The sequence below is a fragment of the Python bivittatus genome, unplaced genomic scaffold (genome assembly GCF_059951505.1).
Source record: "Python bivittatus isolate LINGU-HERP-01145 unplaced genomic scaffold, Pbiv_v1 ctg000160_np1212, whole genome shotgun sequence".
NCBI classification, from domain to species: Eukaryota; Metazoa; Chordata; class Lepidosauria; order Squamata; family Pythonidae; genus Python; species Python bivittatus.
Window position 1 is genome coordinate 7107264 of NW_028277076.1, and position 27801 is coordinate 7135064.

The following is a 27801-nucleotide window of genomic DNA, read 5'->3' on the forward strand; positions in this document are numbered from 1 at the left end:
AGAGATGTAGAGCTCAGTTACTATCTCTGGACTTGCATTCCATTTATCTAAGCCAATGTTTCTCAACCTTGGCAGCTTGAAGGTGTGTGGGCTTCAACTCCCAGAATTCCCCAGCCAGCATGCTGGCTGGGGAAATCTGGGAGTTGAAGCCCACACACCTTCAAGCTGCCAAGGTTGAGAAACAATGATCCAGGCACTCAAGGTTCCTTCTTAGCCTTGTGGTGAGAAGATCAACCTGATCTGACAAGAGGGATCTACTCACTAAGTAACTAAATACAGAAGCCCTGAATGGGGACCCTGGAAGACTCTGTAATAGGACAGCAAGGTTGGGAAGGCAGGTGTGAATGTAATAGGTTCGTTTCGAGTTTTCTGCTATTGATTTTATCTTCAGTTGAATTTCAGTTATTCTAATTGATGGCAGTGGTTGTGGGATTGGGGACTCTGCTGTTTTATTGGGTGGAAGTAGCCCTGAGTGGATGGGGACAGGGGATAAATAGAAAGTGGTTAAATTTATTTTACATAGTGTAACCAAAAATGGGGGCAGGGGGACAAGTGTTAAAATTTGTTGCATTTTCCCTGTTTTTCTAGCTGGAGAAAATTGGCTTTCCTCGCCTGTTTTCAGGGCAAGAAAACTTCAGCAACCTTCTCAAGTGTGGAGTGTGGTGTCCCTGTGTTTATTGATCTACGAGGTGCCCAAGGAGCATGTGGGTAAACGTAATCTTTCATGGCACTGTGTCCTTCACTGTATGTGCTCCAGCCACCTGCAGCCTTCCTGGCTTCCATTCTGTTCCAAGAAATGACCTCTCAAGAGAACATGCCAGTGAGATTTTTCAGATGGAGAAGCAGGGGCAGTCAGGGAGGCTGCAGAGGGATAGAGCAATAGGGAACAAATGATTCCCTTTTCAGCTGCCTGTGGCCTTCCTTGCTTCCCACCTTCCCTTCAAATCTGAGGAAGACCTCAGGACGAACCTCCCAGGGGGCTTTTTCAAATGGGGAAGGGCAGCCAAGGAAGCTGAAGAAGTACGGGGAGATGGGAGGGACAATCTCCTTTCCAGCCATCTGCAGCCTCCCTGGCTTGCTGTAGTTTTTTTGGGGACTCTGAGGCTATGCAAGCCCCACCCACTGGGTTACTCTCTGGTTCAACAGATAGTAACCCAGATCAATCAAGTAAAAGTAATCCAAGTAATCTTGGATCAATCAAGAAAAGAGGCTGATTCAAAGCCAGGACAGGTGTGCTGTGTGAGTCCAGTCCTTGTGCTTCTCAATGTAATGTCTGATAGGTTTATGGATGAGAGTATTATGGACTCTTTGGGCTCCTGGATGAGAAGTATGCTGTCTTGAAAGCGTCAGATTTGCTCTGAATGGATCCGAGAGAGGGTGGTGTTGACACAAGTACCACAAATTGTGTAATTCCCTCCTTGTTTTAGTCCTCTCCAAATTTTTAATGCCTAGCAAATGTGTAATTTAACTCTGGTGCTCGCTCTCTTTTATGACGCTTCCATTCTCTACTGTGGATTTTTAAGCTGCTCTGGGTGTTTTGAAAAACGGGTATGATTAAGATGGTTTTATTGGCGTGTTTGCTGGAAGTCAGTTGAATTCATTTGCATCTCCTTTCAGGAGCTGCTGAAACAAAGAAGGGCAGGTTATCTAAATCAATCAAATGGCAAGCCCAAAGGCAAATAAAGTAGCCAACTGAAAAATAGCAAACACGGAAGTAACGAGTTAAACCAAAACAGAGATCAACACGCTACTTTATTTGAAAGTAATCAAAGAGAATGCGCGAGCAGTAAAACAATTCCTGGACATAATAAAAGTAAGATGAAACAGTAAATGCTGGGATGGTGAGTAAAAAAGGAAAAGCAACAATTAAAAATAGAAATGCAACTAAAGTGAGAAATACAGGCCCAGCAAATGAAACAGCCAACGTGAATACGTTAAGCCAAAAATAAAATTGGAGGTCGGAAAGAGAGGAATCAGTAAAATAAATATTAAGTCATTAAAGACACCTTTAAGCCATTGCAGCTTTCTCATCAACGGTTCAGGAGATTATGGTCTCCTGGGATGATGTTTCAGCTCCCTTGCCTAAGCCGGCTTAATCCGGTTTAGTGCCCAAGGTCAAAGTGGGTCAAGTACTGGCCCTAGTTAAGAGGGAGGCAACCCTTAAGAGCAAATGAGATCAGCACAATCAACGTGAGAAGCCAGCAGCAAGTCCGGGAAATAAAAAAACAAGCGCGGCGTGCGAGGAACGAAGGGCCCATCAATTAATGGGAAATGCAAACGCGATTCATGGCAGGCGGAGGCGAGGAGCTGTCCCTTTCAGCACCAGCACGTTTTTTTCCTGCTCTGCGCACTACATTTCCCGTCGGGCTCTGCGGCCGAAGTGTCCCTCCCGCTCCCAGGCTCCTCTGCGGCGGCCGCTTCCCCGCAGGGAAGCCCGAGCCGCGCTTCCGCCGGCAGACTACATTTCCCGGCCCACCCCGCGGCTGGACGGCGCCGTTGCAAGATGGCGGACGGGGCGCTGAGCGTCGGAATCAACCTGGACGCCTTCGCCCAGGCGATCGCGGCCATCCAGGCGCTGCGCTCCAGCGTCACGCGGGTCTTCGACTGCCTCAAGGACGGCCGGCGCCACAAGGAGGCCCTGGAGGGGCGCGAGAAGGGCTTCCTCTCCAGCTTCCAGGAGAGCCTCCATTCCGTCAGCCGCGACTTGGGGTGAGGCAGCCCCGCGAGGGCGGGGAGGGGAGACGGGTGGTTGCCCCGGGCAACGGCCACGCCCCTTCCTCTTCCGCCGCCGCCTCCTCGAGGGGCGTGGCAAAGCAGGGTAATCAGGAAGGGGGCGGGCTCAGGGTGCCTTGCCCGGCCCTTTGCTCCCCAAGGGGTGGGACTCCGTTGCCCATCATCCCCCACCTGCAAGGTATGGGAATGGCTGGGACCTCGGTGCTGCATTGCAGCAGGAGCCATCATGCCCAGCTCCAAACCCGTGGGGTGGGGTGGAAGCAGGCTGATCTAACTGAAGTCATTGGTAGAGCCTCCACATCCAGTTGCAGTATGTAGCCAGGTTCATGTATCTGCAGAGCCTCCACGTCCAGTTGCAGTCTCCCCCCTAAATATGTTCACACTTCAAGGATCATGTATCTATAGAGCCTCCATGCCCAGCTGCAGTCTATGACTGCATTCAGGGATCGTGTACCTATAGAGCCTCCATGTCCAGTTGCACTGGGCCCCTTGACATGACCGTGCTCAGGATTCGGGGATCTGCAGAGCATCCGTATCCACTTGCAGTCTTCAAGAGTTCATGTATTGACAGGGCCTCTCTGTCCAGTTGCAGTCTACCCACGACTTGTCGTTTTTAGGTATTCTTTTTAATTGCTGTAAGCCGCCCCGAGTCTCTTTGTGTGAGATGGGTGGCTATATAAACACAATCCATCCATCCATCCATCAATCGGCCACCGCGTTCAGGGTTCATGTATCTACAGAGCCTCCACCTTCAGGGGCCCTTTGTCTTTGTGGGAGGCGCCTCAGAGGCTGTGGCTTGTTCAGCAAACCATGGCTAAAAATGCAGAGTTTGCTACTCTTGTGATTCCTCGTCGCATCTGTCAGTACGGTGATTCCCAGAAGATAGACGATAAGGAGATTCTTGATATCGTCTCCTGAGTGGACTCAAGACTCTTTGGTGTGGTTGGGGTAGGCTTGTTGTTGGGAAAGATGGTCTGTGACCCTGCGTAGTGGATCCTGGCCTGTCACCTGTTGGCCAGCGGCCTGCTCAGACTAGGAGAAGCCTACCCAGGTCTGTGCAAAATCCTCTCCCTTCACCTTTTGGACGCTCGTCTGCTCTTGCTGGTTTCTTACGGTTTTTACTGCATTTGTGTTTTGTAGAAAGTTGCCAGAAATGGGAATGATTCAGCAGTGTTTAAGTTCAATTACTGTAATAATAACAGTAATATTCTGGCATTGATTATCTAGAGTCTTGGTCCACGTTTTACTCATCTCGTGCTATGTTCTCTTAATCAGTGATCTTTGAAGTGGGGTACAAGAATAAAGTGTTAAAATGTCTATACTTACCTTTTATCTCACCCTTTCTTTATATTTGGGGTATGTTTTATTGATGATGTGACATTGAGTTAGAGTCAGCTCTTAGCAACCATGTAGTTAGACCTTCTCCATGAAGATCTGCCCCAACCTGGTCCTTTAGGTCAGGGTTCCTCAACCTCAGCAACTTTAAGATGGGTGGACTTCAACTCCCAGAATTCCCCAGCTAGCATGACTGGCTGGGGAATTCTGGGAGTTGAAGTCCACCCATCTTAAAGTTGCTGAGGTTGAGGAACCTTGCTTTAGGTCTTCCAATGGTGCACCCATCGCCATTGTAACTGAGTCCCTCGACCTTGCTGCTCGTTGTCCTCTTCTAATTCCTTCCACCTTTCTCAGCATTAGGAACTTCTCTGGGGATTGTATCATCTGCCTGGATAGAAATTGATTGATTGATGGCGTGCCATCAAGTCAGTGTTCACTCTTAAGGACCACGTAGATTTTCTCCAGGAGGATCCATCCCCAACCTGGTTCTTCAGGTCTTCCAACGGTGCCCCCATCACCGTTGTAATTGAGACCCTCTACCTTGCTGCTAGACATCCTCTTCTCTTTCCTTCCACCTTTCCTAGGATTATAAACTTCTCTGGGAATTGTATAGCTTGCCTGGGTAGAAATTGATCGATTATGTGCCATCAAGTGACAAACTAACTTCTTTGATTAGAGAAAAGAGAATATCTACATTTATTGGTCACTGGATACTCCTTATGGACTTTCTGCGTCAAAATGAAAAAAATTGAACTTGTGATTTATGGCTTTGATGATGAGACAGGATAGATTATAGAACGAAAAGAATCATGATGTAACTTTAGAGAGAGAGGTCGAAATATAATTGTACTTATAACTGCTATTAAAGAATATCAGAAGCCACTTCTTTGTATCTTTTTTCTTCTGTTTCTATTTTTTAATTCCTTTCTTCCTATTTCTATTTTTCTTTTCTTTTCTTGCACTTTTAGCTTTTTTTTAATTTCTTCCTTTTTCTTTGTTCTTCCTTACTTTATATGAGTAATAGTTTTTATCTTTCTTTTTAAAAGTTTCAATAGAAATTGCATAATAAAGAAAAGATTATGTGCCATTGAGTCAGAGTCAGCTCTTAGCAACCATGTAGCTAGACCTTCTCCATGAAGATCTGTCCCCAACCTGGCCCTTCAGGTCTTCCAACTTTGCACCCATCACCACTGTGATTGAATCCCTCCACCTTGCTGGTTGTCCTCTTCTCTTTCCTTCCACCTTTCCCAGCATTAGAGCCTTCTCCAGAGATAGATTGATTGATTGATTGGTGTGCCTTCAAGTCAGTATTGACCCCTGGTGACTACCTGAAGAAATCCCTGCAGTTTTATTGGCAAGGTTTTTTGAAAGTGGTTTGCCATGGCCTGCTTCCTAGTTCTAAGAGAGAGTGACTGGCCCAAGGTCACCCAGCTGGCTTTGTACCTAAGGCAGGACTAGAACTCATGGTCTCCCGGTTTCTAGCCTGATGCCTTAACCACTACACCACACTGGCTCTCTCTCCAGAGAGTTAGGTCTTTGCATGATGTGTCTGAAGTAGGATAATTTGAGCCTGATCATTCACACCTTGAGGGAGATCTGGCTGTCCACAGTATTCTCAGGAGTCTTTTCCAGTGTCAAAGTTCAAACACATCAATACTCTTCTTCTCCTCATCTTCAAAATCCAACTTCCGCGTGCACGATTCTGATCTTTGCAAGTATGAGATCATGAGATTTGAATATCTTTTCTAAGCCTTTCATGGCTTCTCTACCACGTTCTAGTCTATGGCAAATTTCTTCACTGCTGGTTCCTTTGCTATTGATCTTAAAAGGCAGAAGCTCTCCACCGCTTCAATGCAGTATCTTCATTGTCAGTTCTAAGTCTGGTCGGTCTACCTGTTGTCATTTGTTTGGTCATCTTTATATTTAATGTTAGTCTCATTTTTTTTCCACTGCGAGAATAGGGATGTGCAGCTGGATTATTTACTGTCAACTTACACCACAGATGACTTTATGAAAACCGTGGGTGTACGCTGTGTTTTCTAATTGTGTGTGTTTCTTGTAATTTGTTTTTAGTGAGTTGGAACGCCTGAGTAACCTTGTGGGCAAACCGTCTGAGAACCATCCTCTCCATAACAGTGGTCTATTGAGCCTAGATCCTGTTCAAGACAAAACACCCCTCTATAGTCAACTGCTCCAGGCTTATAAATGGTCAAACAAGGTAAATATGTACATATATATACGCATAAATATATGGTTCTGTCCATAGGGTGTTAATGTTAATTGTCACTAGTGTTCACCAAACTAAAAATAGTTTTCCTTTGGGCAAGGGAGAATAGTTTGCCTTTGGCATTACTACAGGGAAGATACTGTAAAATCCCATTTGAGAAACGCATTTGCCTGCATGGAACCGGAGACGTTGAACCCGTCCAACACGTGTTATTTTACTGTAACATCTTTAGAGATATTTGTAATGCCTGTATCCTGTCTCTTTTATGTCAGTACCCTGGGTGATTTGACCATACCTATACGTCTGTCCTTTTTTCAGATTGTAAATCATTTGTAACTCAGATTATAGCAAAATACAGTACAGCAGCTGTGAAAATTAGGCATCAGGTGGTGAAAGGTCTCCCACGTTGTAACTTACTTTTTAAATCGATTGTTACAGTTGCCTTTATTATTCTACTTTTATTTAATTGCTTTTATGTACCAGTAGTTCTCGACCTATGACCATTCGTTCAGTGACCATTTGAAGTTACAAAGGTACTGAACAAATGGTGGTTATGACCGGTCCTCGGAGTTCTGGCCATCTCAGCATCCCCACGGTCACGTGATTGCGATCTGGGCGCTTGGCAACCGGCTCGCACTTATGACCAGTTGCAGCACCCCTTGATCGCGTGGTTGCCATTTGCAACCTTCCCTGCCAGCTTCCCCAGAAAGTCAACGGGGAAGCTGGCAGGGAAGGTCACAAGTCGCTGGGGTAAGTCTCCCCCTCCTGTGCATTCAGTTGCCCTTGTAAGTTGAGGGCTACCTATAGTAGCTCTGAACTTGGTTGCTTGCTCGCAGTTGTTTCGTTACCCAGCTAGGTAACATCATCAGTGCAAAGGAGTGTGGACTTTGCTGCCTGCTTATATCTAGGAGCTCTGAGCTTGCTGGTTTTCTTGCAAACATTGCATTACCCAACTAGGTAGCATCTTCAGGGTGATGATCACGAAACAGGCAGCAAATCCCGCATGGATGATGTTATCTAGTTGGGTAATGCAACGTCTGCCAGCCAAAAACCCAGCTCAGAGAGAGTTCCACTGTTAACGCTGCCTCCTGACGGTCAAGGTATCAGTAAACCCGAAGTCAAACTATGGCTTGATGTCAATCCTGAGCCCATTCGAAACCGAAGCTTTGCCCAGAGGCTTTAGTGTGGTTTAATTCAGCCCCTCCTTTGGGACCTTGTTTCAGATGTCCCATGGTTTCAGAGCCCTTTGCTTGCTTCAAGAGTCTTCCTCCTCACTGTTCTCTGAACTCTGAGATTTAATGTGCCCTCTTGGCTGGCTTTCTGTATTGACTTGTTGCACAATGCAGTTACATGACACAGCACTTTTGCAAGACGGTTTCGATGGCGAGGTTGCACACATACACCCCGCAGTAGCAGCTGCTTTAAATAAGAGCATCTGGAATAATTGAGAAGTCTCTTTGATACAACTTTTGCTTTGCAGGCAAGCGATCGCTGCCTGAAAGGAGTGTGTTTGATAACCGTGTGTGGAAGTGCTTTCTGTATTTAATTTTTAATTTTCGAATCCTTTGTGGCTGGCCTCTTGTATTTTTGATGAGCTGAAGCAAGGCATTTTCTGTGCCTCCAGACTGGGTTGTTCTTGTGTTAATGATTGTACTTTTAAACACAAGACTGAGACAGGATCAAATTGGGGCCTAGGGGGGCAATTCTCTAAGGATCTGGTAATCTGCCCAGAGAGGCTTCATCTGATGATTTTGGCATTTTACATTACTACCCAAGGAATGAGGCTTAGCTCAGGGGAATACACAAGGGATTGCAACCAGAACCACATTCACAAACTGACTCTGCTTGTTACGTTTGTGATATGCAAGAACTTGGAACCTGAAAATCTCTCATACAACCATGTTGGGCACAAACTCAACCTTTGTGTCCTCCTCCTCCTCCTTTTGATAATAGCTTTATTAAGTTTTAAAAAGCAGAAAGATAAAAACAAACACAAACTAACCATCAAGAAAAAGGGTAGAAAGAAAGAAAACTAGAGGTAAAGGAAGAAAACCAAAATGCTGAGAAATAGAAAAGGAGAAAAACAGAAATGCAAAAAGAATGACTTCCGACTTCTTATACAGCAGATATAAATGAAACAGAAAATAACCCCTTACTCTAAAACTACATCTTAACCTACATCTTTTGCATAGTCTATTAATTTTACTAATCATCAAATCCATACCACATCGATTCATTTTTTTTCTGTTTCCCGCAAAAAGTCCCAGAGGGGCTTCCAACTAGCGTTGAAGTTAGTCCGTGTTTTTTGTCTAATCAAAGCTGTCAATTTCGCCATCTCAGCTAACTCCAACTCCAGTTGTCCATTGTCGGTAAGCCTTCATGTCATTCTGAACAGACCTGGGGCAGCCCACCAACCCTCTAAAAGTTACTTTTCCCTTGTAATGTTTAAGAAAGGGGAACAGGTTTAAGTCTGCAGTGAAGAACTTTATTTACTCTGTCATTGAAACAAATCAATTTGAGACTTTGTCCTAATTCCACTCTGTTGGGGGTGGGGGTTGGAGTCAACCCTTTGAGGTAGACCAGGTCAGGAAACAGAAGCTACTGGAACCTCTCTTTATTGTTATAGGGTATGATAATAGAAGCCTGATAGAGAATCTCTTCCTCCCCTCTTATACTGAAGCTAATCAAGATAGGGCAATCTTGAGTTTTTCTTCACTTTCTCTTGTCTATCTGGGCTAAGCTGATGTTTATATAATGGCCATTGCGTTCCTTCTCCAAGGCCATCTCCATTCTCCTCTACAGTAGCATGGCCCCTAAGTAATATAGTCAACCCTGTTTTATAGCCAACCCCTGCCTGTTAAACAGCAAAATCTTTGGGCATCTGTTGTTTTCAGCTGCTCAGAGAGTAATAAAATGGTGTTGTAGGCAGCATGGCTATTATTTTATTATTATTTTTTTTGGCTCGTTTTGCGACACTTGTAAACCATTCTAATCAGTGAAAACTCTGGATGGCGAACAATGATGCAGACTACAAGCAATAAGAAACAGATGAAAACAGCAGCAACAATACGGATGCGTGCCCTAGAGGGGTACCGCAATCTACTTGAGCTGAAGGCACAAATGGAGTAATATTGTTTTAACCAGGCTGTGATGGAAAAGTTATAAAGGGATGGAATATTCTGAAGTGCAGCATTTGGTGTAGACGAGAGAGATCAGTTGTTATCTTCCAGGCTGGAGAACACACGGTGTGAAGATTAGCAAGCCTGCTTCCAAGTTTGACTAGAACATTAGCATTTCAGTAGTGGCTTGGGGCCAAAATCCAGATATTATAGGAGGGGGTTCTGGAAAACTAGTGGGGGTGGTAAAAGAGATTATGGAGAGGAAAGGATAAGAAGAGAAATGGGAGAAGGGAGAGAAAAAAAGAAGGACAATGGCCAAGTATAGTGAAAAATGAGAAGTACTATAGAAGCTGGTTTTGGGAATGGGACCATGATCTGGAATGGTTGAGGACTCTTGAAGCAGCCAATTGTGTTGTGCTTTGGATTCAGTTCCAAAAGGATGATTTGGAGTGCATGAAAGCGGAGGCATCGATTTGTCTGCAACCCGTTAAAGCAGCAGTGTCTTCCCTAGGATCCCAGGAAAAGATGCAGCTGCTTTAAAGAGTTGCAGATCTCCAAATCACTTTTCTGGAACTCCGTCCACAACACCGCGCAGCCCCATGAACCAGCATTGTTTTGTAGCCAGTGTTGTGTTTCTATGTGTTTATAATCGGGCTGCTTCGTGTGTTCCGGGATCCTCCTTTGCCTGCGCTAGCCTTGATCTGTTTGCAAACAGATGCAGTCATGAGCAACCCGGGCGCTTCTCTGTTGCACGCCTAGAAGAGCAAACGCATTAAATTGAAAGAGGGGAGGAAAATAACACAGCTCTGCAACATTTGCTTTGTGCCAAACCCTAAATTGTTTTGCATAATATAGGTACAGGGAGCTAATTGCTTGTCAGAGCATATGGGAACATAGATTATATCCCTAGTCTTCATTTGTAGATTTTTTTTTTCAAGGAAAACTACTTAATTTCAGCAATAGTTTTCTTTCCCTCCCTTTTCTGGGGCTTTGAATACCCTAAAGCAGGAGTATACAGTTTTTTTTCAAACCAAGAACATGTGGTGTTGTTGGGACCAACCCTTAAGTGGGCAGCAAGGACAAAATGATGCTTGAAGTAATTTCCATTTAATTAAGATTAAGCTAGTTAATTGCGATAAATATCACTGCTCCCATATATTCAATAATTCTATCCCCCTTGGATGTTTGAGATCTGGTGACATTGGTACAAAGCCTGCAGGGTGGTGTATTTGTAGGAAATGAATGGTGCTCTCCCACAGATTATGGTTTTTTAAAATGATTTTAATAGTTTTTATTGTTTTGATGACTCCTGTCCTTACGTTTATGGGTTGTTTCTTGTGTTTTGTGGGTGGGGGTTAACTTTGTTAGCTGCTCTGTAAGTCAGAGAAGTGAGATGGGTGGCTATATAAATTTTAATAATAATAATGATTTGGTAGCCCGTTGTAGAAAGGCACTGCAAATCGTGCCACCAGTGCTGAGCAATCGCAATATATTTATTTGGGAGGCATATATATTGTAGAGTAGTTTAAGAACGAGTTCCATTCCCAAGATCTGTCCTTAAGTCGAACTTGTCTATAAGTTGGAACAGTATCATAGTATAATCCTGTATAAGTAGCATTGTGTACTGAACTCGAATCATGGTGTATTTAATTCGGATTTTGCTACAATGGGCCATCCTTAAACCAGGCATTCTTAACATATAAAAGCAGAGCCATGTGGGTTTCAAGGTCACAGAGCTCACTTACCTTGGTTTCCCACAAAATCCAAATCACGAATCAAGATCAAAAGAGCATTGCCGGGTTCAGACATAATGGGCGTTATGTATTAATGTTGTCTGAATGAGGTTGGAGGATCTGGACCTCCTTTTCTGGCCCAGTGGCAAACAGATTTGAGTGGCTCATCTTTTGTTTTATGCTAACCCGAGTTCACCAGCTCCAAGAACATAGTAATGTTGCCCCCCCACACTCCTTTCTTTAGACCTTAAACTAGCTAAAGTTTCTCCCAGAGTTTAAGACGTAATGGGACACTGATTCTTTTTATATTCAGAAGAGGGTGTTTCTGAACGATAGCCTGAGAGATGTGAGGATCTCTCCAGCTTGTAATTTAAGCCATAAATTAGCGTTGTGGGCAATACATGGATTTTAAACCTGCCAGTGCTCCTTAGATTTATATTTTCCCTGAAGCAACATATTCTGTTATTTGGGTTTCTCTGAAAGGCTTGGTAGACTCATAATAACAGATTCGTAGAATGTAAGGGTTGAAAGACACCTTGTAGATGATCTATTCCAGCCTCTTCCCCAGCTAGGTATCCACTACTACAGCCTCTCTTTCTAGCCTCTGTTTACCCACCCACCCCCTCCCCAGGAAAGGAGAATGCACACGATCTCCCGAGACTTTCCCATTGTTGAACAGCTTATTGTAAGGAAATCCACCAAAATCGACTTCCTTTTTATTTAAACCCATTATTTCTGATCTTGTCTTCAGAAATGACTGGATGGTTTATAGTTTGGGTTGATTAAGCTGCGAGTTGCCTAAAAGCGTTGCCGTGCTAAGTAGGTTTGGGGCTTGTATTGACTTCGCTTGAAGTTCTTCTGCTGGAAAACCCACCTCCTGCAGTTTTAAATGGGGGGGGGGACTTGGTGGAATTAACACTACTCCCTCCCCTGTTTTAGGGCAAGATACGAAAATCCCAAAGGGTGTGAAGTCTTCTTTTAATCTCCTTTTTTCTGTTTCTGTCCTTGCTGTGTCTTTTGCACTTCTAGCCCCAGCACATCCTTGAGGCTGTGCCAGCTAAGATGTTCCCATGGATTTTGTGAAGCCATAACAATATTGTTTGCTAGCAATTCAGGGTGAAAACTGGTTAATAGGATGTGAATAGGTAAGAGAGAGATTTGGAGGGCCACCTTTCCTGGGAATCTTGTGGTGCCTGCTATCTTCTGAAATGGATCCATCATCACACTGACATTAAATTGGTTGTGGCTGGAAATGGAACGAGTTGTCCTTGTTCTCAGCTGCTAAACGAACAAGTCAATAAAATGTTCCCTCCTTGGTGACTTTGCACCAAGAAAGGAAGTTGCTTTGTGCCCGCTCTTGAGGATTGTAGGTGGGGGCCTTTTTTCTGGCTTACCTGGAGATGCCAAGGATCAATGGTAGGATCTTGCAAACCATCAGTTCTGTCCTTGAGTGATCTTATTTGTTACAGCATAAACGTGGGAAGACGTGTCATGTCAGATGTTGGGTCAGCCCACTTATCCATGCCTGGGCTATGCACATTTACATGTGCCCATTTGACACCCCACCTACCTTTGCTCCTTTCTCAAGCTGTTGGTACAAATGCGATGCCTTTATTTCGCCTCAGAAAGGTGAACCTTGGTAGCATGGATACTTTTAGGTTTATCTGTTTCTTTTCATAAGGCATTTGGCAGTGGGTGGCATGCAAAAATATAAACCCGAATGCCTCCACTGCTCAGCAACGCAACTCAACTGTGCAGAGCCTAGGTGAAAAGATACATCTTTGATCTCTTCTCCTAAACTGTAAGTCTCAACTCCAACTGTAGTTTCTTCAACAAGGTAAGATTTCCCATGGACAATGCAGAGGGTTTTTTGACTGAGGTTAATAAGGACATCTTTGGACCTGCAGGAACTGCTCTGATGAAGAACTGAAAGCTTAGAGTGGCCTATAGTATAGGTAGTTCTACAAGTGATTTGGCCAAAATTTATGTGTTCATGCAGAGGGTGATATAGCAACCCCACTACCTGCATTTCCAGACCCTCTTTGAGCGCCCACAACCCCAAAGGGTACATTGCTCTTAAACAATGACTGGATTGTATAGGCGAAATTTCTCCATAGGAGTTCTTTATTTATGGGGATCAAGCACCCTTTTTCATCAAAGCTCAAGTTATTTATCATGGTACTGAAGATTTATGAAATCCAAAGAGTGTTTTGAAGGTTGTTCCTGCTTTTTGGAACTTTAAGTTCAGCTTCTCTGTTTTCTTTGAGAAGTTTGTTCTGGTTCCCTCTGCAGAATTTTGGTAGAGCGAAATATTCTTTCCTTGAACGTTCATGTACATCGGCATATGGTGGCTTAAAACAACAATGTAAACAGTGAGACAGAGCATAATTTCAACATTTGCATGTTTATATGCAAATATTTATATTACATGCTAATTAATTGTCTTTATTTGAGAATTTTGAATCGGCAATAGCCGTCTACCTGAGTTAATTGCTCTCACTTAGTTCCTTCTCGCAGCCGGTGTGGTTAAACAAACCATGGAAGATTTTCTATGGTTTGTTTAGGTAGAAGCTCTTGGCCATGCTGACTTGGGATTATGGGAATTGTAGTCCCAGCACTGGAAGTTGCCAATCTGGAGGTTGCTAGGGACAGTCGGTATAGATGTCACACGGGTAAAAATCAAACCCAGTGGTAGATTAATGATTCTCAAGTGAGCGCTGTGAATTTTACCAGGTTTAGCCCATTCCAGAATCAACGTCCCCTTATACCAGTATGTTTTTGTCCATGTCAGTCATGGGTCGCCTGATTCATCTGTTTTTTGCGTGTCGCATTTAACCTGGGACAGGGCAATATTCCTTGCCTGCAGAAAAAGCAGACATTTCCCGTTCTCCAATGAACGCAACGTGAAGAGGAGGCGACTATATTGTAGGCAATGAATCCTTGTAGGGCTTCTTTCACCAGGACGGCCAATTGTCTAATCAGGGTTTCCAGCAGGAGAAAACCTCCAACACTGTCAAAACTCAGCCTCTTTTCTTTGGACATCAGGGTGGCTGGCCTTTATTCGTAACTGCCCCAAACATTTGCTTAATTGGAGCGCGAAGCTGGCTCGAAGCATGTGTGTGCTTTTATGAAAGGGAGAAAACGGCCGGGCTGTTGATTGTTAAGCCCGCATGCTAGGATCTGATGGCGTCACCCTCTGTGCCACACTACTTAGGCACAAAGCTTGGAGCTAATGACAACCCAGGCACATAGAAATCTCTTCTCTTTCCCTCTGGGCCAGTTTGGGCATTAATGGTTCCATGCTGTTTTCTGCCGGACACATTAATGCGGTCTGGTTTACGGGGGACCATTGTTCGCACTCTGTAACGGGTTTGGTGAGGGGGCTGCTTTTGTGAACGATCGCCTTGGGGTGCTTTGCCCAAATCTGAACAAAAGCCCGTTGGGTTTGCCGGTTTAGTCTCGCAGGCGTCCACAAAGCCATGTCAGTAACTGCGTTTTGTTTTCTCCTAGCCTTTCCAGCGTGCTTTGGCTTAATTTGATCTGCTTTCAACAGGGTGCCCTCAGATTTCAGGAATTAAGCACAGCCGTAGGTTTTTTTCGCACAGGGCGGAGGGCAGTGCCCTGCAGCGCATGGCTCCTGCCGGTTAGCCGTGCCTGCCTCTTGAATCGGCGCGCTTCACTTCATTGGGGGAGTTGCGCAGGTCCGGCATCGTGGATTGCCAAGGAGTCCTGAATAGGCAAGCTTGCAGTCGTACAGACAGATGCAAAAATACACAGGGATGTTTGCACAGCCGTGGACAACTTGGGGAGACCCCCTCAAGCTCCAGCGCAGTGTTTTCCAAATTTAACAACTTTAAGATGCGTGGACTTCAACTCCCAGAATTCCCCAGCCAGCACAGAGTAGAACTTGAACTCTAAATGAATGCATACTTGATATGTAGTAATTTCTCTTGACACTGAAGACAGGATGTATGATTCCAGAAATACTGTATTCTAGCATTCTGCATGTTTCATCTAGCTGCATGCCTACAGGATCGCTGGGCTGTGTCAGTTAATAATCATTTGTACCCAGCTTTTGGGATGGAAACAGAATATCTGATTGGTACTGAATGACCATCATGTTTATTCCCCCTATAATGCAGTGTCTGGTATGAGAGTTTGCAAAACGTCTATATGAACACACACACACACACACACACACACACAGAGACTTCTGAAATTTTCCAGCTCTCCAATTTGGGAAAAAAAACCCAAACTCTTCTTCTATTTTTGGGAAGTGGAGAGTTGCTATTTTGACCGCTTCCACATTTAATCCAAGGGAACCGTTGAAGAGTTCTCCCGTCTGTAGACATCTGCAAAATCTGTAGCAGAAGAAAGGCAGTGCTAAATTTTAGGATCCTGCTCCTTATTGGGGACAAGTCAAACGCTTACTGATAAATGATGCCTTGACACCATATCCCTAAGAGGACCAAAGTGCTTATAATCTATACTACGTATCGGTTACATTGGTATCTAATTCTGCCTAACGAAGGGAAGCTAGTATTTATTTTTACGACAGCAGGGTAAATATCGCTGGGCTTTAGAAAGCGACAGCCCTACCAATTTTAGTTAGGAAGTATTTAAAAGCAATCCAGCCCTAAGACAGCTTTGGAGTTTCTATATTATCATTGCAGGCATCCTAGTCTCACCCAGCCTGAGTTTGGTTCTCTCCAAACTCTCTCTTGTAATGCTGTGCGCAAACATCTCTGGGGCCACAACTTCCCTACGGAATAACATTTTCCCGGAGATCGGATGGTCCCCAGTCTGCTTGCCCTTCCTAGTGCTTTGAAGACCTGGATTCCCAGCCCCCCAGGCTCCGAAAGATTTGCGAATCCATCGAAGTTGTTTGTTAGTATTATTGAAATGCCTTCAGCAAGCATTTGGTGGTATTTTGTGATTGCTTATATATTATGTTTTGTGGTTTTCACTGGGAGTCACCCCAAGTCACCTCTGAGAGGGTGACTATATCAAAGGCCTAAATAAATAAACACCCCACCCCAAATGCTTTCTTCCAGAACCCACCATCTCTTGTTAAAAATGCCTGGGTGGTTTCGGGTGGGTAGAAAAATCCTCCCCCCCGCTGTACCTTTCCACACAAAGCTTCTGTCTTGTCAATTTATTGAAGCGATGAACAGATTTAATCTCCGCCAGATCGGCCCGTTTCAGAGGTGTGATGATTTGGGAGTGATTCTTTGGGGGAAACATCTGCATTTTAGGTGTAAGGAAAACGCATCCCGGTTTGAGTTTGCTACACCTCGTCTGTTCGCTTTTCCAGGTCTTTCATTTTTCTCACCCACGTAAGCAAACGGTGCGCAAAATGTTGCCCGATTGAATTGCCATGTGTTAGAATATTTCAATTATCGTTTTCAAATAAAAGCTTACATGTCCTTGCGTCGGCCAGGTCTTTTCTTTTATCAAAAGACCTCCTCTAAAAATATATATTCGTGCCTTAAAATTTTGGCTTCAGGGAGGGGTGGGGGTAATCTTTTAAAAGGGTTATAAAATTAGCGTGCTTGATGTGTGCGGTCTTCCTTCCCAGTTGCACCAAGCTGGTGCTCAAGTATCCTTGAATCAGCACGTTTGAGTGAGCCGTAGAATTAGCACTGGTGACTTTAATCAAAGGCTCCTATTAACCAAAGTTTTGCAAACTTCAGGTCCAAAGGGGGGATTTTTGGTTAACGTTAGCAGTTTAGAGTGGTAGCCTTGCAATGTTTAATGGTGAGGGAGGGATTGAGGAGCAGATAATGATTTGGGGAGAGATTTCTCAGGTTCTGTAGTTCCCCCCTTCTCTGGGTAAAAAATGACCCTTTTCCCAAATTTTGGCACGTGCCTCTTCTGTGCATCACCACCAATGCTGTATTTTAAATAGTGTATAGGAATGGTATCAGAGGCTTAAAAGGAAAGGATCTTTCTCTAAAAGTGAGAAAAACCCTAAATATCTCCTTACTGATTCTTGAGTACCCTGGCTTGCATTCTCAGCAAGAATAAGTTCAAAGCTTAGTACTAGCATATAGAGATCAAGTTGATCCTTCCTGATCACAGGTTTCTCTTTCTGCTTCAAGATTTTTGCTAGCAAAAATGTAGATGGGTTCACAGTGTTTTGCCAGTCCATCTTGTGCCCTGAAGTTAATTGCCCTCAGTACCTACACAATTCCAGTCCGAATGTTTGGAGGTAATTTAGTTATCTGGGTTAGCCTAAATTTCCTTTATAAAATGGGGCTGTAGTGTCTGTAGTTAACTGTTAATAGGCTTCCTTGAATTCCTGTTTTAAAGCTGTTACAATAAAAATGCCAAATAAAGGGCTTTTCTTTTTTTCAGTGTTTAAAATGGACCTGGCACTTGACAGCTTATTTTTCAGTCATCTAATTCCGTTTGAAATGGCTGCTGTTTATCCATAAAAGAGTAGATTTTTACAGAAATGGTGACATTAACAGGGATTTGCTTTATTTGGTTGGCCTTGAAATACAGCTGTCAGTTTTGCAAAATTGGTTTCTTCTAAAATTCACTTTCTTTCTCTCGATAGCCGAGTTATGATCCAACTTTTTTTCCTGCTGTAGATGAGTTTTTAATTTTTGTTTAAATGTCTCCCTATTCGACGCACTTTCAAATGGATGATGTTTATGATGTTCAAGGCTGTTGCCATGTTGAGATTGCAAAGCCATTTGGTCTGGTGCACATGTGACTTTTTCCACTTTTGAGTGGAACCTGGTTGGGCTAAATTTCAAAGGATGAATGTTAAAGTTTGTTTTGGCCCATTAGAGAGAACAGGGTAGGGTGTTGGTGACCTTCAGTGGTGGATTTGATGGGTTTGGGAACTATTTATATTATGTTCTGCCTTGAGCAGGTAACACCAGGTTCATAATGGCAGTAGTAGCAGGAGTGCAAAGGTTAAGCATTAAAAATACACTGTATGCATTTAGATTCAAACAAAGAGTTTGGAAAGGACTTCAGAGATCATCTACTTCAACCCCTTGCCCAGTGCAGGTATCTACCATGGCATCATTCCTGATAGATGGCCATCCATTCTCTTCTTTAAGCATCTCCTGTGAAGCATCTCAGATTGACCTGGCATTGTTAACTATCTTCCTGTCTTATGAGTCTGCTGTGGGCTGGCAGTGGAAAGCTGCGTGTTAATGCTGGGTGTTGAATTAGTACACATTGGTCCTTGGACAGGAGACCACCAGGCTAGAGTGGGAAGACAGTGGCAAACTATTTCTGTGTAGAAACAAGAAGACCACGTTGATGTGTCCATGAAGTCCCCAGGTGCTGTGACTCAAAAAAGTCTATCTTCTTCTGAAGAAGATCAGAAAAAGCCCAGAAAAGGGATCTTGCTTTTTGAGACAGTTGTTCACCTCTGCGAAATTCTGGTCACTTATGATAATTAGCTTATGTAGAAGGCTGCTTAAAACATCACTTCTTCCCAGTGTCCTCCTTAGCTGCTTCAACTGCAGAAGGTGTAAGGAACAGATCTCATTTAGCCAAAATGAGTATAATTTAGAGACAGTTTTATCTAGTATTGCTTGCTCCTATATTAATGAATTGGGACTTTTCTTGGCCTCAGATTCACTGTCAGCTTTGGATGGATCTCACCCGAGTTGTGTACACAAATAAAACTAATTCATTCCTCTGGCATTCTGCAGCAGCTTGGATAATCAATCCGTGGGAAGAGGTCCTAAAGTGCATAGGAGCAAAAGATGCACTATAAACTTTTAAAAGAAAGAAAAGGAATTTAAGGGCTAGGGTTGCCTTTTAAGCACTAAAAAAACTGAAATGCGGGACCCTTCCTTATTTGTGAATTATTTCCTTGCATTTTCTTTCCAGATACTCTTCTAATACCATATTCAAGTTTTAATGACGCTGTTGATTTCTGGATTTTGAAAAAGTGCTAATATTTGTTTGAAAACGGACTGTCTTGAAAACCGTAATTAATTAATTAAAAACGTAATTTTTTAATAAAAAGCACTGGAAAAATTAGAGGGATAGCTACTGCGTCTCAAGTCCAATTTTACACCCATAGCCATTCCAGTGTTAATATGGAACTGCTGCTATTGCTATTGCAAATGGGCTCTCTACAGACATATTTTTCTACTTGTAATGGTTATGTTGGCCAACTTCTTTCTTTTAAACTTTGAATGGCTCCGCCTCTGAATGTATGATTTCTCTCTCCGTGCATTGCATGAGAGGACTGTGGCCAGTTTGGGAAGAATGGAAGTCCGTTTCGACAGTCTTGTTAGAAATCAAGATAAGTTTACGGCGCCCACAGTCATTGCTTTTTAAACAGTATGATTCCAGAAGATGTTTTTAGCAGTGGGTGTCTACAGCAAAGACTGCTGTAGCAGATAGGTCCAATTCTGGAGCTGTGGTTCTAGAACATGGGTGCAAAGCTTTTGGGGGCCAGATTTCTCTGTCGTGGGGGAAGGCAGTCCAAAACTATAATTGCTGGAGCTAGGACAAAAACGAAATTGGATTCCATCTCCTCTATGTTCAAATGTAATTAGAATTAAATGCAGTATTATTATTCTCTGCACATGCATTTAATATTCTTTGCCTTCTGCTATCTTAAAAATTAGTTGGATAACAATTTTTGGTAGTGTCTAGAGGCCAGACCCAAGTTTTTTTGTTTTTTGTTTGGTAGGAGTGCAGGGGGACATACGTCTTCTGCAGCTTCAGGTGACACACCTCTGCTTTAGAACATCTCACTTGAAACTCTGGCTGCATCTGGTATGAATGAATAGGCAATACCAAAATATGTTCTTTGCTCCAGGATGGCTGACCATCACACGGGAAGAATGGTGGCATTGAGCAAATGGTCTTTTAACAGAATAATTGCATTGTTGATGATTTTTGCAGAATTTCCTACAATCCGGTTGTTGGGAAACATATACACACACACTATGAGAACATCTTCTTGGAGGGCCTGATTAGCAATATGAAGCATAATTAAAGTTGTGCTGATTGGAGGGAGAAATTTGACCTAAGAGTATTTTTTATGTCCAGGAGAAACTGACTTGAGTACATATGTTCAGTGACTAGCATGAGTAGAAAAGAGGAAAGGGTATTGAGGCTAGTCAAAATGTATCCCCAGAATGTAATATTTATATCTTGCAACTAAGATGACAGGAATTACGACTTTCCCCCCTTAATATTTTATCTTGGTTTGTTTTAGATTGGATTGGATTGTCACATCCTGTCTTACAATCTAGGTATTTGCCCCATTGAAAACTGAGCCCTGGAAGATCATGAAACGTGATGAGAATTTGACTATGCAACATTTCTTGGAAATGGGAGAAGCTGCTCTTTAATATCTGGTACAAATCATTTGATGTCTGCGGGATCACCATACCACCCTTGATATTGACTAAAATTGATGCGATAAAGAGTAGAATTGCCTCTTGCAAATGTGTGGTTACATGCAACAACAGTAAAAGATAATCAGAAGCCTCCGAATGGGTGAAAATTAGAAGTCTAGGGAAAGGCACTAAGGCGAGATACAATACATCTTGTTGAATATTCTCTAATCTGCTGAGCTTCAAACCTGACATTCTGTTTAGTTTTGTTTTTTGTTTTTACCAGAAAATTGAGGTCCATGAATGTGATGATCAAGTTGATGGATGCTAAGAATTAAAGAATGCACGCTCAGAAATTTTCAGTGACTATCGGAATCTAACTTTGAGAGCGTACAAAATTCATATTCCGTTTCCCTCCCCCCATGCTTCCTTTTCAGAAGTGTTTTTCCTTAAAAAGGGTGGGGGTACAATGCTGTTTAGTTGTAACCAATGGTTCATAGTACTCACTGATTTTCTTCCAGGAGATCCTTATCTAAAACCTAGCTGATTTGCTAGGATGAGGTAGAGTTGGTATTTCCACACTACAGACCGACTGTTCTGAGATATTCCCTTTTCCCAGGGAATTCCAGGGTGGTGATAAGCTATGGGAAACATTTCTTTAAAAACTCTTTAAAAGAGAATTCTTAGGATGATTTGAGTATAAACAATATCAAATGTAATCTGAGTACATAGTGTAGATCTGTCTATTCCTACAAAGATCAGAATCATGCAAGTCATGGTATTCCCTGTGACACTCTATGGAAACTGAAGTTGGACTTTGAAAAAGCAGGATAGAAAAGAGTATTGATGCTTTTGAACTTTGGTGTTGGAGAAGACTCACAAGAATATCGTGGATGGCCAAGAAAACAAACAAATAGGTCATCAAATAAATCAACACAAAGTTTCACTTGAGCCACAAATGACAAAGCTCAAATTATCCTACTTCAGACACATTATGCAAAGACCCAGCTCTCTGAAAAAGGCTCTGTTGGTAGCAAACATGGAAAGAAAGAGAAGAGGACAACCAGCAGCAAGGTGGATGGACTCAGTTACAGTGGCAATGGGTGCACCATTGGAAGACCTGAAGGACCAGGTTGGGGAAAGATCCTCCTGGAGAAAATCTATCTCTGTGATTGCTAAGAGTCAACACCGACTTGATGGCACATAAAAACCCACAGAACTTACTAGTCATCCTTAACTATTACTGGGGCAAGAGTGAAAAAAATCTAGTTCACAAATGTTTCTTTATTCCTTGATTTTCTTGGAAGAATGTCAGGTTCACCCTAGTTAAGCCAGTGACAGAGATTCTCAGGCTTGTCAAATAGAACTTTCTTTTGCCTGTAAATGTTAGAATATTTCTGCATAAGCTTTTGCTCAGAAAGACCAAAGAATAACTTTGAAGCCCCCCACCCAGCCCTTCATTTGCTTTTTCCCACCTTCTAAAGTGCCTGGCTTAGGGTTGCTATAGGATTCATTGAAATTGCACCCTCCTTTTCCACCATCCTTCTTGTGTGCTGTATATGAAAACATGTAAATAACTGTTGATATAACATTCCTCTTGCAAGGAGCTGACCTTTTCCCATCTGCTGATGTGACAGATTCACATCATGGTGGTTTTCTTGGAGACAAATCTTGGAAACTGCTCCAGCCAAATGGAGCACTTGGGTGAAGCAACTACATACATGGGTCAGTTTGTCTTCAACTGTGCCCTTACTTCTTCCAATTCTTCAACAGGATGGATTTGGTGATCAGCTGAATAAAGGGCAAAATTGCATTTCAGGACAGCTGAAGAATGGGTATAACTTTTAAACCCATCTTGGTCAGCTACAGTATTGGTTGCTTCACCTTGTTTTATTTCTGATACATTAATTGCTTGTCTCTAGGAAACTTCCTCCAACTCACCCTCTTTTAGAGATGTAGAGCCGGTTGATAGACAAGGTAATATTCTGTCCCCTTATTGTCTCGAGGATAGCTCATGATCGGTGAGGGTTTGGCACATGCCTGCCCAGAAATTAAGGAGGTGATTCCTATTTCTTTGAAAGCTGTCTATGCAAAATGTTCTCCGTGTTCTCTTAAGTCAACCATGTTGTGCTGAAGTTCTTGGTCAGTAAGGAGGCTTCACAGGACAAGGCAAGAGATATATCATGAAATCAATCCAACAGGCTTTCCATCGAATAGATTTATATCTTGAATACGGCTGAATATTTTATAGCAGTGGGACACCCGTAGTTCCAAGCATAAGCTAGTATGTTGTGTGATGATTAGAGGCTTGCAGTCAGAACTCAATTGATGCTTTTGTGCTGAGGGATACCTGCATTATTCCCTTGCTCCCAAAGCAATGAAACATCTTTAATGCACTTTGTCTTAAAGGATATAGTTTCCACAGGTCTATCGCACCTTCCGGCCACTTGCCTGCACCTCCTTGCTCATCACTGCTCAGAAAACACAGAGGAGCGGAGAGGAAGCACGAAGCCTATCTGGGGTGAAGCTGAGACCCAGATGTGCACTTGCAGCCACAATTGGAGAAGTGCAGTCACAAAGAAGACCTTCCAAGTCATCTCACCCTGTTCCAACAAGTTGGCATTCCAGGTGGCCCTTTACCTGATGGAGTATACGCCACAAGTCCCAGATAAGCTAAATGCTAGGTTGTTTCTGTCCTCCCCATCTCTGGCTTATAATGGATGGCCCATGATCAACAACGCAACTCATTCTGGCTCTTCTTTGTTGTCAGTGGCCGTGACCTGCTTTTGAAAGCCAAAGCAATTGCGTTAGGGAGTGCATTGAGTGCGAAGTTGGAGAGAGCGCTTCATCTTTCAGACTCGGTCTCCCCTTGCTCTTAATGGCCTTCAGAGGTTGCCCGCCTGCATCCCGTGCTGTTATCAGCGGCAGCGCAAAAGATGGGGGATGAATGGGTGTTTGCGTCACTTCGCAAGACGGTCTGGAAAGCTTTCAGCAACACGATCCAGATGTACCATCTTTTTCCGCCCTGTAACTCAATGATCACAGTCGCGTCTCTTCGGTCTCCCAGTTCAGCGTTAAACGCCACCATCCCTAATCTTTCTCCTGTCTCCTTGGTGTGACTGCTTTCCCTTTTCAACTGCGACACAAAAGCTGTTCTTAGAGAATGAGCTGCTTTTTAATGGTCTGAATGATAACATGAAGAAGCGAATACAGCAGAGCATTAATGCTGCCAGAAGGTGCCAACTATTTATAATTAGGAAGTGTCTAAATAATACAGCCTATCGTTAGGCAGCTGTATAACACGTTCCAAGGGCATCATCCTCACTTCTTTGTTTCCATCCTTGCTGGTGACCCCTCTTATAAAGCCATCCATGTTTTAGAGGATGGTTTTAATACAAGCCAGCATTATTATTATTTTTTAAAAGATGGTTGAAAAGAGCACTGTCAGTAAGCTCTGTATCGTGAGCTTGGTTCTGTTTTTCATTCCTTCCAACTCTTGCTCCCCCAAGTTTGTGAGTCTGGATCTCAACTCTGCTCATGAACTTGGGAATCCGAACAACAGATGGTGCTGTTACAAATTAAAAGAATTCAAAGCGAGCCCCATCAGCTGCCAACATGAAACACACTTTTTTTTCTGAAGGAAAGGAGCTCATTATCAAGACTATTTAAGCAAAGTAGGTATTTAATCTTTCTTAATCATTTGCATTCTTGAGAAGAAGGATACCAATGGCAGCTGTCATGCCCGGCCAAGGCCCGCGAACGCTCTTGCTTATAATTACTTTGACGAATCTATTTTAATTCTGTTCATGCTGAGCGCAATCAAAACTAAAGCCCAAAAGTAAGAGTTGTTTTTACAAGCTTCTTATTTGTAATTAATTTGATGGTTTTCCAATCTCTCTCCCCCCCGCCCCCCGCGTTTGGGAAGAGACGGAATCATTCTTATGGATTGGAAGCAAATCCAAGAAGAGTTCTATCCTTTGCTATCCCACCCTGGCTAATGTGGCAGTGTGGATTTCTGTCACACAGTCGCACATCGTGCATTATCTGGGGGCTTCCCATTTTCCTACGTAAAACGGTGGGTAGGCTAAAAATGTGGTTGCATTTTTCATTTTGCCCTTGTTTCGGCTGAGGATAGTTGAGTTTCTTCTTTGTGTTCTGAACTGTGTCGAGCTCAGGTTTTGGTGTCTTTCCTCCCTCCCTGCCAATTTTGAACAAGCGCAGTTGAATGAGCTCTGATGGCTGCAAAAAAGAGAGGGAAGGGTGGGGGGGACCCATTAAGCATATTCCTGTTCTAAATCATATTTCTGTTGCCCATGTCTGCATAGCCTTAAATGCAGTGCTGAAAGGGTTGTAATACCTCGTAAGCTTTTTACATCCTGCTATACTTCAATTCATTTGTAAGAAGCCAGCTGCCTGTCAGGCTATAGGATGTATTGGGAACTTGGTTGAGCGAACGGTGACTGTGTTGCAGGCAGAGATATTTCATTGGCTGTGGGAACCATGACTTAGTGGTGAAGGGGTGCAGGCATGGTCTTCGAACATCTCTTCCAGAAATGAGCTCGATTCGACAGCTAGTAGTTGTCTCAGAATTGAACCAGTAATGCTCCTGCCATTTTCATCTTTGCCTCTGTAAGGGTGTCAGCCCTTAAAGGTAGCCCAAACAAGATGTTCCAACCATGAGTACTAGCACTACCTTTATTGTAAGGTTACAGTAACAGAATCTTGCATGTCTTGAAGGACATCTCTCCCCCCTCATCTTTACAGTGCAAGAAGCTAGGGAGGGTCCCCTCTGAGATGCTTCCCACACCCTTTTTCCTTCTCCAGACTCACCTGCCTCTTATCTGACCATTGCCTAGTCTACTGCTCCTCTTCCTCCTCCTCCTGTCTCAAGGACATTCTCACAGACCATTATAAAGGGTGAGAAGGTACAGGTTGCTTTATTTACCTGGTCACAAACATCTTTGCATTGGCTGTTCATCTCTTGATCATCTCTTGCTTCTTCTTTGGCCTGATTTGTCTGTCCCATCCTTTACTCCTGTTGATGCTATCATCTAATGTAGAAGTTTTCAAACTTTTTTCAGACCATGAAACTTGGTGGTTTTTAAAAACAAATCATGGAACCCCTGATCAAGAGAAAAAGCTCTAGTGAATAGTATTTTTTGGGTCTTAAACACGGAACTCCATCAAGTTCTTGTGGAACACTAGGGTTCTGCAGAACATACTGTGAAAAACTCTAGCCTAATGGACTGAATCTGCCAGTGTAGAATGTTTGGTACAACCCTGATTAATTTTGTATTAAGGAGCAAGATAGATGCCACCTTGCAAATTTGTGAAAACAAGGTAGTCCAGGAGGGAGAGTGGATTGCCATAGACCTCCTCCTTTGGCTGACCTCAAAACAAACAGGGTTGATCCTATGGAGAACTAATGGAAAGAAAATCACTTGGGAATCATGAATTCCCATTAAGTATGTCAAAGAGAGTATAGTTCCATACTAAGAATAAAAATAAGTTTTAAAAAAGGAGGAGATAAAGGCATATGTTTAACATTTATTCAACATTTGTCACTTGTTGGAAGCCTTCGTACCAGCTGTGGTGATTAAACTGTCTCCCCTTCTACATTTCCAAGCTGACACAAGAAATTTAGATAAATAAATTTATTGCTGAGAATTAGGAAGGCATATATATGAAGATGTTCTCATTCTAATAGCACCCCAGAATCCTGCCTTCTGTATAACCCTAAGCTTTTTATTTTAATTTCTTTTTCTTTCGCCAAACCTGAAATAAATGTATGTGAAATAATAATGTGCAGGGAAGATCAAGCCTGAACTTAGATTTTATCTTTATTTATATCTTTTGGATCGTTATATCTTAAACCATTCCAACTGAGAGACTCTGGAATGAGTAATAGCACATTATACAGAATCCAGTGAAACTAAGAACTTGTAGTATATTTTCTCTGTATTAGCCTTAACTGTGATCTTTCAGTGATAAAAACTGGCCCAAACCAGGAGCTTTTAAATGATTCTTGGAAGTGCTCAGATAAATAAGAATATTGGCAACTGTCTTGCATCAAAGTCAACCTAGTCTATACCAGCCTTTGTCAATGAGGCTGTTCTCCTGTTGTTCAGTCTGGAAGTTGCCCAGGTTGAGTAGCACTGGTGTACATTGACTTGCAGAAACTCTCCAGGGTTTCAAATATGGAATGATTCCACCTCTACCTACATGGATTCTGCTATATGCGTGTATCGTACGATTGAGTTACGGCTCTTCCCCAAATTATCCTTGAGATGGTATGAAGATATATATGACCGAAATAAGTCCTCTGAATTGCGTCCACAAGAAAATAGGAAGCTACCATAGTTCTCCACGCATTGCTGCAATTCATGCTCCTAACAGTATAGGGAGTGCTGTCAAAAGAAAAACTCCTACGTATGTTCTGAACAAGGGAAACTTTTGAGTGACCCTCATAGATCATCTGACAGTACTCTACTCTTAAGCTTACAAAGACATGGTATCATTCACTGTAGCCTTGAATCCATTGACACAGTTTATCTTCCCCTTGTCAAGAGGATATTGTTACATCATGATGATGAAGATGATGATGCTATCTGTTCAACCATGTCCGATTCTCAGTGGTTGTATGTACCAGCTCTCTCCACATTTTCCAATTTTGTATGGCTTCTTTCAGTTTTTTTAGGTTCTGGTTATTGTTGCATACCCATGCCAATTTTTTAAGAAACCCCTTCTCAGTCCTGTCCAATTAGATTGCCATCATCTAGGTCTGGAGCTGCAAATCTAAGCCTCTCCTCTTGAACAGATTGGTCAGTTAGTGGTTCCACCCAAATTAAATAAAAAATTAACCCAATGAATACTTAGTTGCACCATGTCAAATGTGACCACCAACCGAAAAGGAGGACATACATCATAATTACCAAGGATTGTGACTGTATCAGTCTAACCTCAATGAGAAGTGTTTGGGGTTCATCCTGTGCCTGGTTTCTGGAGAGCTTTCACTTGGAAAGAGCATTTGCCTTTGAGTACTGTAGAACAGAAGTCTCTGTGTGGGGAATAAAGCTGTATCTACAGATTCTGTTTGACGTGGGCATTATTTGGTGGGTGGAGAGAACTTAAAAGAAACAAGTGTCCCCAGTTTGACTGTTGCTTTGCACTTGATGCAATTGCATTCCACGTTGCTGGTACATCTGTGTTGGAAGCATATGAGCATTCAGGCGCTCATGGTCAGTTGGATTTCAGCCAGGAACTACATAGAAACTTGGCTAGTTACCATACAACGTGCAATTCATCTCATTAGTGACTAAGATCATTAT

At 42.9% G+C, this 27801-nt stretch overlaps 1 protein-coding gene across 1 annotated transcript in view; it reads left to right on the top strand.

Annotated features, from left to right (window-relative positions):
- Nucleotides 1-2440: 2440 nt before the first annotated feature.
- Nucleotides 2441-27801, top strand: part of MED27 (mediator complex subunit 27) — a 104063-nt gene continuing 78702 nt past the window's right edge. Inside the window, exons 1-2 of the mRNA XM_088147064.1 lie at nt 2441-2709; nt 6142-6286. Of these exons, the coding sequence (XP_088003190.1) occupies nt 2504-2709; nt 6142-6286 (351 nt within the window). The 5' untranslated portion in view covers nt 2441-2503. The remainder of the gene's footprint in view (nt 2710-6141; nt 6287-27801) is intronic.